Raw genomic sequence first — 13,893 nt, forward strand, 5'->3', positions numbered from 1 at the left:
AACACTATAGATATTATTTTCCCAAGCAAACAGATTCAGTCTCCATTTTTGTTCAGTCCTTCTGGACAAAAGGGAAAAACACAGGAATGCGATTCCAAAGTGGATTAGCAAAGAGAGCTTTTGACTAGACGCTTTCTCTCAGGAAAAGCACAGTGCCTTGCACACGAAGCATTTCTGGTGCAGTGAATAAATCCTTCACCTGTGTTCACTCTACTTTGCACTTCCAAGAAGACTGGAGGTGATCAACTAAACATTAAATCTGATGAGGACTCCATTATCAAGAGATCATTCTCTTCGATTTTTTAATGATTTGCAGTCTTTTTATATCAACTCTGACTCTACATCTCTTACATATCAAAGTTCAAGAAAAGATTCAGGTACAAAAGATTTAGACTTGAAAGGAAGCACGAATGTGTTGGCAGGACTTGGAATCACTGGCTGGGAATGCTGGGTGCAGCTGACTCTATTCTTCATAACAGAAGTTGGTAAAAGGGTTCAGAACAAAGGTGAAATCTAAACCATGCAGATGAAACACCTGGAAAGCAACAGCAAAAGATGAAACTGTTCCTAAGAAGAGAATTGGGCAACTCAGAAGAAAATATCAAACTCCTAACGATGCTGTAATAGCCACAGAGTTATATTTCTATTTCAAACCATGAACACATGAAGGCATAGTCAGCTTCACTTGATGACACTTCGCAAGCCCAGTCTGCCCAGCACTCCACTCACCGTTCACTGAGCTACCTGTCTCATTCTGAGGTTTTGATGGGGCTGCCAATGCTCAGTTGTCTTCCACTCCCTGCCGAAGAGGTGGGCACATGACCCAGCCTGGCCAATCGTGGTTCTCCGTGGCCCTGTTTAAGGTCATTTGTTCAAAGGATGAGCATGTGACCCAAGCTAAGCCAATGGAAGTCTTCAAGGGATTGGGCCTCTGGATGAGGCAAGAGTGCACCTTTGTTTCTGTCTCTGGAGGCATGAACTCATAGATCCATATGACTTTAGAGCTTCCAGGGGTTATTCTGTGGTTGAGTGGAGAACAAAGCAAACAGAAATAAGCAGAAGGGAATGGGTAGAAAATAGGAAGGAGCAGGAGGGAAGAGAAAATGGTGAAGCCATGAGACACTGTTTAAATGCCTGGTTTACATTATATGTCTACCTAACATTTTAATAAGATGCTTAAAGAGGGTAGAAAAAGTAAGTTGTAAACAGAAGGCCAAAGTAAACAATGCACAAAGAGCCATGAGCAGAGGTTCTGTCACTATCTGGCAAGGTGGCATTCAGTTTAGGACATGGTCAGGAGTGGAGCATGGAGGGAATGAAATGAAAATCAGTCAAGGATCCCATCTCCCAATCCCAGGATTCACCAATTTAGAATGAGGCAAGCCTGTAGAAAATAAAAAAAGTTGCCACCAAGAGCTATATGGGTGGGAGATCAATGCAAGAAGAAACTTCTGTCCCTAGAGTTTTAAATAAGGCCCTATAATGAGATGTGGTCTGATTAACTCCATGGTCAGATGGTAAAATGGCTTAATTAAGATATTGATTTCACATTAAACTGAACACCAACACCAATGTTCTTGCCTGAACACCAAGGCTCTGCTTTAGTGTGACTGCTTAATCCCACTAACCCAAAACAAATACCTAATTTGCTAGAGATGGGCCATGGTCAGAAACAAGGGTGTGTGTTCTAAATTACCCATCCCATGACAAATAGGTTCCCTCAAATTAGAACTGATTAAAACAGACTTCTGTTAGAATAATGAAATGGCTACATTTCTCAAGAAAACCTTTTAATTTCCTTACAAACTAGATGCTTGTAAATTATTTACATTAGATTACAAACGCAGTCTACTCTCAGACTAAAAGAATTCTTAATTCTAATGCTCATAACAGTATAGAAAAAAATGTGAAGAAAAAAAGTCTCAGAATGTAAAGCTGAATGAAACTAGATCAAGAAATTCTAACTCCATCCCATCTTTATTCAGATACAGGATAAATGGCTACTATAGGTCACCTGGGAAATCAGTCTAAAAGGAGAGATACACACTTATGTTCCTGATGCCACATCACACTGCATATTCGACTGAGATGAAAACTATACCATCGTAGATGAGAAAAGATGATTTTCAGGCTCACCCACTAAGTGACAGAAGCACATGGAGAATCATGAAGTTGAGGAGGACCCAATGCGTCAAATACGCCTGTCCTTTCCTCTAAGCAGGTGAACCACACAACTGCCTAAAGCATCTCCAGGGTAGGGATGCCCACAACTTCCATTAACATTCTGTACTGAGTACGAACTGGATACTTTTCATGGGTGTCACTAACCAAAATTTCACAATGCAATTCAAGTCACTATCTGTTGTTTTAAATCCTGGGATTGGTCAGGGCTATCGCTGCAAGCTGTCACATGCTTAAAGACAAACGTGAAGTCTTCCATTTTTTTTCTCATTTCCATATTGAGTAATCCAAGTGCTTTCTCCCAAAGCCAATTTTTCATCCCTTTAACAATTTAGATTTTTCTTCAGAAAGCTTCAGTTTCTCCAGTTTATTTTCCAGTTGGATAATTTCTTTAATTTACTGAGATCCTTGCCAATTATCCAAAAGGGATGCTAATAAAAATAATAATGCTAATAGTTAATAGTTATCGTCAGATGAATTTGTGCCAGGCACTGAACTAAGCACTTTCCCTAAGTGGCAGGATATTTCCTGCTGGAAGAAGAAATTAGATATTTTGCCTTAATGCACGTTTCTTAGTACCAAGGTTGAGAAAAACCAGAAATTCCCATATATAAATAGTTGATGAAAACTTGTAAGAGATTTGACTAAGACAACCCCCAAACTCCTGAAAACCTGTCAAGGAGATTATTAAATAACTACAGAAAGTCAATGGTTACATTTACCTGTATGAGTTGAATTTAGCTTTAAAAGACAAAAAAGAAAACAAGCCACTAATTTAAATTTCAGATCATTGCTGAATACACAGAATTGAATAACATGAAAAGGAACAAGCAAAACTCTTAGCACTGAGATTGTTAAGTATTTTGTAGACATAGGCCTAAATATGTTGAAAGGGTAGGTAGCATAGATAGCCAAGTACTATACTTGAGTACATGAGAGTAGAAAAACAGAGAGGGAGAAGCAATTAGAGGAGGAGAAAGGGTTAAGATTAAACAGCCCGCCAAATGTGTGAAGCTTGTTCAGGTTGAAAGTCATCCCTTGGTTACTTCAGTTTTTGATAAGGACAACTGGCCTCACAACTCAGGACACAAGATGATGCTCGCACAGCCTGAGACAGCTCTACCAAACCACCAGCACACCCGCTAAGCTACCACTGGTCCTCGGCTTCTGCCAGCTTTGGGCAGTTTCTGTTCATTTCTTCTGCCTGCTCCACTATCCCTGCTCTTCTCCAGTACTTCATGGTTCCGCTTCATTCAGGGCTTCTTTTGGGTCTGTTGCTTTTCTGGCAGGTCTCCCTGCTGAGCACTGTGTAGACACAAAGTTGCAACAACAGATTCGGACTGGTCAGCAAGTCACCATCACGGGCAGAGTGAGTTCCTGTCCTGGGCTGAGCTCCTGTGCCAGAGGGTCTCACAGGTTACTCGCAGGCCCATGATGTGGCACCAATCACTGACCCATTCAGCTGTGGCAGAGAGAAAAGTGATGTCGTCCAACAGAACTTGATAAACATAAAGAAGCAACTTCCTGCTTTGTTCACATGAGCCTCGAGAGGGTGGCAAGCCTTTAGTGTCATCCAACCTATAAACTGGAAACAGTGCTCTCCTGCTCTAGATTCAAGCGCCTCATTGAAATCTAAATGGTTTGTAACACAAAATCGGGCAAGGAAAAGATTAAAGAGGACGGCAAGGCAGGGAACCACTGAGGAGGAATCATACAGGAGGGCAGGGTCAGAAACCTGAGCACTGATGGGGAGCTGGCCTCAGAGAGCAACGTCTTCCACAGAGCCGAAGAAGGGAGAAGATGCTAGAATTCACGCGTGATGATTCTTATCTTTTCAGTAAAGTTAGAGAAGAAAAACGCCAACAGGATGAGGGAGTAACTTGAGGATGATAAAAGAGGTTAGGAGAGCCATGGCAGGGAGCATATAAATGGACAAGAAACTTATTTTTTTCAAATGCCAAATACATGACCCAGAAATTCCAGTAATATCTTTTTTTTAAAAAAGATTTTATTGGGGTAAGGGAACAGGACTTTATTGGGGAACAGTGTGTACTTCCAGGACTTTTTCCAAGTCAAGTAGTTGTCCTTTCAATCTTAGTTGTGGAGGGCGCAGCTCAGCTCCAGTCCAGTTGCCGTTGTTAATTGCAGGGGGCGCTGCCCACCATCCCTTGCGGGAGTTGAGGAGTTGAACCGGCAGCCTTCGGCATTAGGAGCACGGAGCTCCAACCACCTGAGCCACCAGGCCGGCCCTCCAGTAATATCTTGATAAACATGATTTGTAAAAAGTCAAGTCAGATGTTCTCCAGCAAGTCAAAGCATGAACAGTGAGCAGACAACTGAAGGTTAAGGGTTGAGACCAGGCAGACAATAAAGACTCTAGGGTGTTGTTGGTGTGGGAATCCACATATAGACGAAGCAGAGATCTAATAATAAGATATGAATGGAATATATGCACCTGAGATTTTAGCAAAATTGTTCATAATTGGATATAATATGTAGGCTTACAAAAGATTGGGAAAAGTTCCCTTCCACATTTTAGTCTGCCTATTTATGAAGAAAGGGAATTAAATGTCGACCCTTTGTAAAAGAATTCATGAATGATAATTTGTATAAAGCATGATTCTTAATTATGGCTCATATTTGGCAGGGATGCATATGATATCTTATGTAACATGAATGGTTTAGCTAGAAAATGTGTACTGTTCGAGGCCATTACTTATTTGAAGGAGGAAGAAGCAATATTTCTGCACAACCAATACATGTCATTTCCTGTGCTAGGTTCTTTTCACACATTATCTCATTAATCCTCCTGCTAGCCCTGTAAGATAGGTATTACTCTGAGTAATTTATAGCTGAGAAAACTAAAGCTCACAGAGGTAAAGTAATTTGCCCAAGATTGTAAAAAGTCTGACTCCAAAGCATACACTCTTTCCACAGGTGACACTGCAGAGTTGAATAGGGAGATGTCAAAAAATTCTTTCTCCATTGCCAAGGCTTATTAGCTTATACATGACCTCACTACAAATATGGACAGATAATTTATCAATATCTTTGCTCTCCCCAGAATTTGCCTATGATTAAGTACTTTGATCAGTCAAGAGGTACCGATGTGCTACTATTTCTCCAAAAATAAGACCTGGCCGGACCATCAGCTCTAATGCGTCTTTTGGAGCAAAAATTAATATAAGACCCAGTCTTATTTTACTATAAGACCTGGTCTCAAATAATATAAGACCGGGTCTTACATAATTTTTGCTCCAAAAGACACATTAGAGTTGATGGTCCGGCTAGGTCTTATTTTCGGGGAAACACGGTATTACAGGATATACCCTCAAAGGAAATAAAACAGCATGTGGGTTCTGATTAACTAGTTGTGCATGTCGGGCAAGCTTCTTAACCTTTTTGTGGCCTAAGGTTTTTCATCTGGTTAAATGAGGACTTTGGACTAGGTGGTGTGAATCCTATTTGCTTCAATTCATTCATTCATTCATTCATTCATTCATTCATTCATTCACTCACTCACTCACTCACTCACTCACTCACTCACTCACTCACTCGGCAAACAGATCGTGATTTTTCTAAATACCAGGCACTGTTTTATGTGCTGAGAATACAGTGGTGAATGCAGTAAAATCTCATGGAATTTACATTCTAAAAAATTCCCCATCATAAGACAGTGATTCTCAATGTAGTGAGGAGCGACAGGTGGGACAAATTTTCCAAATCGCTTGGGTAACTTTTTTGAAAGTACACCTGTACCGCCTCCTAGATCTGCAGTCTGCTCCTCAGGAAGTAAGCACTGTGGGAGCCACAGCCTTCGTGGTATCCTTAATATAGGCTTGGCAGAAAAAAAAAGGTTGAGAATGAGTGTTCTAAGTGATACAGTCAATTAAAGAGGCACCAGTCATATTGCTCTACTTTGTAGTCTGAAGGAAGACTCATTAAAAGAGCCAATTCTAAGCTTAAAGTTCGTTTTAAAATGTACTGGAATTATTTGTCCCTGATTAATTTAAGTCTTATGCATACTTGTGCCAATCAGAATGCTTACCCATCTTATTGTTGGCCATGACCTCTCAGGCTGAATTCTCATGGAAAAACTGTTTGATTAAAAACACCACTATCCTCTGAAAATGAGTGTTAGTCCCTCAGGCTACAGCCAGTTTTCAGTATTTAGATGCAAACAAACAAGCAAACAAACATTAATGATATCATAACATTCTGGTGATAAAAGGTCAGTGTATATATTATGCTTTCATGTTCTGAGAATCATAACAAAACTTGATTGTTGGGAAGTTTTAAAAAATTTATTTCCACTCCACTCAAATCTAATAGTTAAAACTAAAGTTTATGCTATAGGCAGTACAAAATCTCCATAGACATGTATATGACTTGAAAATTTTTTAAAAAACACCTCCAGTTTAAATTTAACACTGTCAGTCATAGAATGGTTTATTTTAAACTTGCTGTTCAAACTTTCAAATGCCACACGTGGCAAAAAAACAGTTAACACACAACATCTGCCACAATTCTATCTTTGAACTGCCTTTTCTATATTATGTTACAATTTCTTTCAATTTCTTACATTTATGGTATTTTTAAAGGCAGCAATGTCAATTTTTTTTTTGCTTTGAAAACACTTCCACTAATGTTCTGAAATTGCTTAAAATAACAACTTTTTCCCTTTAGAATGCTACTGCTGCCCACATTAATGAAATCATTCAATGTAATATTAATAAGTTGTTGAGAGGTATACGGTACTCGATAAGTCAACTCCCACCTCTAAGTTTAAATGAACTCCAATCCAAAACAAGCATTTTCCTAAATCTGTATACTCAGCTACTTTTCTCAAAAATATTTCCATTCTGAAATAAGTTTGTGTGTGTGCGTGTGTCATACAATAGTTTCATCTTTTATTCCTAACAGAACTCATGCTGTACTTTTTTTCTCAAAATATATTTGACATTGTCTGTGCAAAATGTTAAGTTCTGTATAGGTATGTACCTTATTTTGAAAAAGTTTATAAAATATAATTCCTAAAAACCACCTCAACATTAGACAATAGAGGAAGAAACATATCAGACACAGCCTAATTTTTCACATGAGAAAATAAGTATGTTCTTAAAGCTCCAGTAATACATTCCTTGAAAAAACTCAGAATGCACTTTGGTCATTATTAAACATAGTAGAACACAGCAAATAAAACAAAATGCTTTTGTTGTTTTCTATAGAAAGAAAATACACTAGAGAGGCTGGATTGAGGTTGATCAAAAGGAATGGTAGGAGCAAAGTGGTATTATGACATGGCTCTGTTCTCTACACATTCCTGATCTTAAGATTGTGATTTGGGGATTAGAACTGCACCAAATAAGACATTTACAATTAATCGTTTTAAATCCCCTAAAATGTGGTTTAAAAATGTGAGGATATTCAACACGATACATCTTGCACCAAAAGTTCTAGATTGTTTCAAATAAATTCTTTGTTTTAGAAACTAGATGCTCAGTTTAAAAAAAAAATGGCAAAAACATTTCATGTCTCATTTATTTCCTAAAATATTCTTGATTGTACAAATATAACAACTTAAAATCAAGGTCCAATGTAAGATACTACCATATTTGCCCTATTTGCCTAACATGCCAACATGATAAGTTCTCATTTGGACACTTGGCAAATTATTTGGGGGTTGGGGGTGGAGGTGGTTAACTTTCCAGGTTAAAAGCATCTTAAATAGCCCTTATATAATTGGAGGGGGGAGGGAGGTATGTACCAGATTAGGTTTGGAGGACAGAATTTGCAAGCTTAAGTTGTCTTTTTTGAAAATTTGGGTATACAGTGCTTTTACAACTATCAATCAGGGGAATATTTTATTGGTTTTTTACCTTATTGTTAAATTGTTCATTTGAGTGTGGCATGAACAGCAGACACTATAGTGTACCATGGGGAGAAAATTATTATACTTGAGTAAACATAATGTACTTTAGTAATATCAGTAGGCACTTCACTTGTGAGATGAGTATATACCTCACTCAAAAGGATACCATATCATGCCCTAGTACACTATAACATATCCCATATAAAGATACGCATTAAAAGTAACAAGTTTAAAAAGTGCACATTTTGAGCATGCACAGTTAGAGCTGTGCAAACAGCCCAGTGTTTCAAATAAATACAATTATTACTAGTAAATTTTTATCAAAATATCTTACAGTATGGTACCCATTTACACTTATTGCTCTATTAAGAGTTTTATCAAAGAGCACTTTGTTGACCTGTTATGTAATACCATATATATTAATACTGAAGGGTGCTTAACTGCAGCTTAATCAGTTTAGATCCTGGCATTGTTCCAAAATAATTCAAAAGAAACCCTGACTGGATGTTGATTTACTGAAGAAAATGCTTTACGTGTCTAGCAGAGTCCAATGCAATATTCCAAAGTTAAAGAAGTTTCCTCAAGTAAGGCAAGTTCACAGCACCGGTGGAGAAACAGTGCTTAGCAATGGCTCCTAGTCTCACAATTTGTTGTTTTGTCAATTATTTGTGAGCAATTACCAGGATCTCAAGTATCTGGATATCAGTTTTATCACCCTTTCATCAACAACTAAGTACATCAATGCTACAAATAAAATATAAAGACTAAAATAAATGTAAAAAAAAAAAAACAGTGAACAAGTAAAATAAATATAAGAATTGCACAAGACAGTCTGATGTAAACACTTCAATTTCCCAGCTGAGATCCTGAAGCAGAGTCAGTGACTGCTTTCAGGCAGCTTAGTTGGTACTCTTATTCTGGAAAAGAGGCTACATCTTCTTTTCTCTGAATTGTCATGACTTAATCTTCCACAGCTAGTGAAAAAATAACAGAAGCAGTGACCATTAGAGCCAGTTTTAATATCGCAACTTATTAAATTATATCACATAATACTATTTTTATTTTTTATCTAAATTTCATTCATAAACAAGTGTTGGTTCTACTATTTAAACTTCTTTATCCTTTTATTTTCAAGAAGAGTTCACCTTAAATAAAGGGAAAATCACATTTCTCTTGCTTTCTTTTCTAGGGAAGTGGCTATATATATATATATATATATATATATATATATATGTACTACTTATTCACTAACAGCTGAACATATGTTGGAGCACATATGCATTACTATATAGATAAATAATATCACTTTTGGCCAAAAAACGAAGTAGGCCTTTTTTCATTTTTTGTCACCTAACTCAGATTCAGATTATATGAGTAAAAATAAATCCCTCCACTTACCCTACACAACAGTCCTATTTGTAACGAATACTGTTCCAAATTAGGAGTTCCAACAGTATTATAAACCAAGATTGCTCATCATGCTTTGAAATTAAATGTGAAATTATTTTCACTAATTGTGTACAATATTATCAAAATGATTCCATGACTGTGCATGTGATATCTCAAAGGAGTGCTAGAGGAAAATAAATGTCACAAAAATGGAATAGGGCACTATGTCAGAAAGAATACCTGCAAGCTCTTACCTTTAAATTAAATCCAAGCAAGTCACTGATAACACCAGAAACGGCTGACAGGATGACAACCTGGGTGATGTTATAAAGTAGAGGATTCATTGTCAGCCCGTATAATCGAAAGGGACTGTCCAATTCCTAGAAGAGAAAAAAAGCATGAGCCCACATTCAGTAAGAGTTGTCATAGTTAAACCAATTCAAGGCAATATACGATGAGGATTAAAAAAAAAAAAAAAAACTTTCAAAAAACAAATTATGGATAGTTTTAGAAAGGATCCATTTGGTTAACCTAAAATAAGCAAATATACTTTTATGAGCTTTTCTAGAAGGTGACTTCCTTTAAAAGAACTCTGTAACAAACTGATGGCTGCCAGAGGGGAAGGGTTGGGGGGCTGCGTGAAAAAGGGAAAGGGATTAAGAGGTACAAATCGGCAGTTATTAGTCATGGGGATATAAAGTACAGCATAGAGAATATAGTCAATAATATTGTAATAACTAAGCATAGTGCCAGGTGGGTACTAAGACTTACAGGGAGGATCACCTTGTAAGTTATATAAATGTCCAACCACTATGCTGTACACCTGAAACCAATTTAACATTAAATATCAACTATAACTGAGAGAAAAAAAAAAGGACTCTGTAAATTTGTAACTCCAATTTCTATCTCAAATGAATGACTAGTAAAGTATTGGTCTAGAAGCTACAAGGAGGTTCGAGAACACTTTTTAGTATACGAATAGAAAGTGAGAAAAATGTCTTTTTGCACAAGAATTGGAAATTTAATTAGCTAATTTTCTATCAATAGTAATACATATGTAAAGACTCCTCTTTGAGACAATTAATTTTTGAATATATGGATCAATTAATTAATTGACTGGTTCAAACATTCAAAGCTCTATTGTATGCCAGGCCCGGTGCTAGGCTCTGGGAAGTTAAGATTCAGCTCCTGCGCTGAAGGCCCTTACAGTCTAACAGACATGCAAATACCGTGTTTCCCTGAAAAGACCTAGCTGGACAATCAGCTCTAATGCGTCCTTTGGAGCAAATATTAGTATAAGACCCGGTCTTATTTTACTATAATATAAGACTGGGTCTTATCTAACATAAGACTGGGTCTTATATTAATTTTTGCTCCAAAAGATGCATTAGAGCTGATTGTCTGGCTAGGTCTTATTTTCGGGGAAACATGGTAAATAAGTCAACTACGAGAGTCCCATACGTGCCACTCATATAAAAGGTAGTGGGTCACAGAGGAAGGCACCCCTGAAACTTCATAGGTAGGAGAGAGCAGGTATTCCATCTAGACACATGAACACATGGCACCTTTGAATTGCGACAGGTTGCTCAGCCTTGTTAGAGCCCAAGTGCAAGGGAAAAAGTACTTCCAATTTACAAAACGGACTACATACGTACGGGTCATTCTTTAGGCAGACTGTATTGACAGAATGGCACTAAAGGAATTTAATGAGAGGAATAGTGTATCAGAGGTGCATGTGAGAAAGATAGCCAGGTCAGCAACAGGAAAGACAGAGGAGAGGGCAGTGAGAGCAGAGCAAGATGCCCTAAGAGTTGAGTGCATTATCAAAAGCCTAAGTGAGAGATGATGGGGGTCTGACTTAGGGCAGTATTGATGGGGAAGAGGTGATGAACTGGAAGATATTTGAGAGGCTAAATCAATGTGCCTAAGAATTTCTTGGCTGTGAAAAGTGAGAGAGAAGAGAAATCTATATTAAGTCCCAGGTTTCCGACTAGAAGACTAGGCATGATCAGAAAGGATCACGCTTGTGCTTTGTATTTTAGTTATTTTAATATTTTTCTCTCCTCTGAGACAGAAGCTGCTCTTAAATCTCATCTTTATAGCCTCCTCCTGTCTAGCATAGTGCCTACACGCTGAAGATACTCGATCCATATGTATCAAATAAGCCCACGCTCCTCTTTTGAACCCTTTCAATGCCTACTACACTATGGGGCACAATCTATACCCAATTAATACTTTTTAGTTGAGTGGAGAATTAATCATAACATTGAGACACAACTAATTTCATACCATTCTCTGAATACTTATAAACAACTCTAAGAATTATATTTAGTTATAGAAATTGAGATTTAAAAAAATATTTTCCTTTTAAGAAAGAAAAGCATTACTAACACTGCAAAGCAGTGATAAAAATATTTTATTAAATTACCTCCAAAGAGTTATTATTATGAGATCAGATATATTCAAATTATATTCTTTTTGATTATCACCCAAAATGACTTGAAAATAAATTGTTTAGTGGTAATATGTATTTATTATAATGATTATGTATTGCTACTTTTTAAGCTAACTCAGGCCAAGCAGAAGACTGCTGTAAGAAATACAACATGAAAAATTTCCAAATTAACATTACATCTTCTTTTTTGAAATCTATTTTAAAGTTCTAGCGGGCAAAAATTCCCAAAGACACCAAAGTCTACAATACTCTAAACATTATTAAACGTCTCAAAATTTCAAGTTATAAAAATTTCAAAATGAAAGGATTTGAATTACTTTACTAGTTTTGCAATGAGAAATAAAATGTAAATGGCGTGAATAAGCTCAAATATAATTTGAAAACAAGTGGATAATCATGAAAACCAAATACAAGGCAGAATCTACAAACAGAAGACTAAGATATAATGTCAGAACAGCATATTGTACATTATATCCATTTTCAATTTTATTTTTACCTTTAGCAGTTTAGTAGCCAGTTTTAAAACATTATTCACTAGTGTCAGTTCCTCTTTTTTGTTAGGTTTCTTCTCCATTTTCAAGTATAGGTTTATCTTTCATAAAAAAAGCAAACAATTAAAAATGCTTAAAATGAAAACAGATAGTCATTTTTAGTTTATATCTTTCAATTTCTTTAAAAAATATCAATGGTAGTTGTCTGGTTATTGAGATTATAGGGGCTATTAATATTCTTCATACTTTATATTCCAAATTTCCCACAATAAACTTATTTTCTAATAAGAAAATAACCATTTAAACTTTTCAAATACAATTAAAAGCTGAAACAAGAAAGATACACTGGATGTCATTAATTAAAAGGTGAAACACTTTAGTCCCAGAATCAAATCAACCTAAAGAATAATAATAACTAGAGTAAAGTTAATCAGTTGGTTTGTTGGCTATGCTCCCTTTTCGTTTTAATTGAGTTCATTTGACAAGGTTATCAATTTTTTAAAATCAAACTACCCCTGACAAAAATATTAAAGTTCATTGCTGGTAAGTTTCTTTGAATAATTCCTATGAAAAGATAAAGAAAATATTAAATTCATACAAAATAAAGTTAACCATCAATATTATCATGTTTTCTCCTTTCTATTGAACAAAAATTCAAACATGGCTCTGCTATACTGCAAAGCAAATATATCCCACTAATGGTTTAAAATCCATCATTTCAACTGACGATGAGGCATAAAAACAGTAGATTAGATTTGAAGTCTGCATCAATGCAGGAACACTGAAGAAAGGCTTGTGTCCTATCAAATGACAAGTTTTGCTTTACAACACAAATGGTCTTAATCTAATAACACAGGCTCCTCAAAAACTTGAAGTAAATGAAAACATTTTAGTTTCATATGTAGACTAGACATTAATTTGTAACATAATAAACATGTATTCTCACCTGTTCTGTTAGTAAAATTGAGGTATTGCTATATTTTTTACTTGTTTCTGATCCAAGAGTAACAAATCTTAGGAGAAAAAGTGTTAACGAGATGCACCAGATTACCAGTTCCCAATTGTAGTGACAATCAAGGAAGATCTCATGCACATGAAGCAACTAAAAGTGTTTGAAAAAGGCAACATGAAGAAGCAATGTGATTCAAATTCTTTTTAACAGAAAATAACATTTTACTTCATACAGACTGATCATGAATGTAGTGTTACATTTTAAAAACATTTCACTATTATGAAATATTTCAAGCACATAGAAAGTACAGAGTATAATGTAATCAAACCACATGGGGCCTCTACCCATTTTTGTCAAATCTTAACATTTTACAATATTTCTTTCAGATTATTAAAAAATAAAAGATTAAAGATTCAGTTGAAGCCCCTTTAAACTTTTCCTTGATTATTATTCCCCTTCTTCTCCATTCCCTTTGTAAGGGTAATACATTAATTTTTTTGCATGCAAAAATAATGCACGCAAATATATATGTAGTTTATATATATGTAATTTA

At 36.1% G+C, this 13,893-nt stretch overlaps 1 protein-coding gene across 2 annotated transcripts in view; it reads right to left on the minus strand.

Moving 5' to 3' along the window:
* Nucleotides 1-6,459: 6,459 nt before the first annotated feature.
* Nucleotides 6,460-13,893, minus strand: part of PHTF2 (putative homeodomain transcription factor 2) — a 111,408-nt gene continuing 103,974 nt past the window's right edge. Inside the window, exons 15-18 of one of the 2 annotated variants that reach the window (XM_019744554.3) lie at nt 13,335-13,490; nt 12,394-12,489; nt 9,697-9,822; nt 6,460-9,027 (exon numbers count right to left, since the gene is read on the minus strand). In XM_019744554.3, the coding sequence (XP_019600113.1) occupies nt 9,007-9,027; nt 9,697-9,822; nt 12,394-12,489; nt 13,335-13,490 (399 nt within the window). In that variant the 3' untranslated portion in view covers nt 6,460-9,006. The remainder of the gene's footprint in view (nt 9,028-9,696; nt 9,823-12,393; nt 12,490-13,334; nt 13,491-13,893) is intronic. The other variant, XM_074340641.2, reaches the window with a different exon arrangement.

The sequence above is a fragment of the Rhinolophus sinicus genome, chromosome 4, assembly GCF_057876585.1.
Source record: "Rhinolophus sinicus isolate RSI-liver-muscle chromosome 4, RSI-T2T, whole genome shotgun sequence".
Lineage (NCBI taxonomy): Eukaryota > Metazoa > Chordata > Mammalia > Chiroptera > Rhinolophidae > Rhinolophus > Rhinolophus sinicus.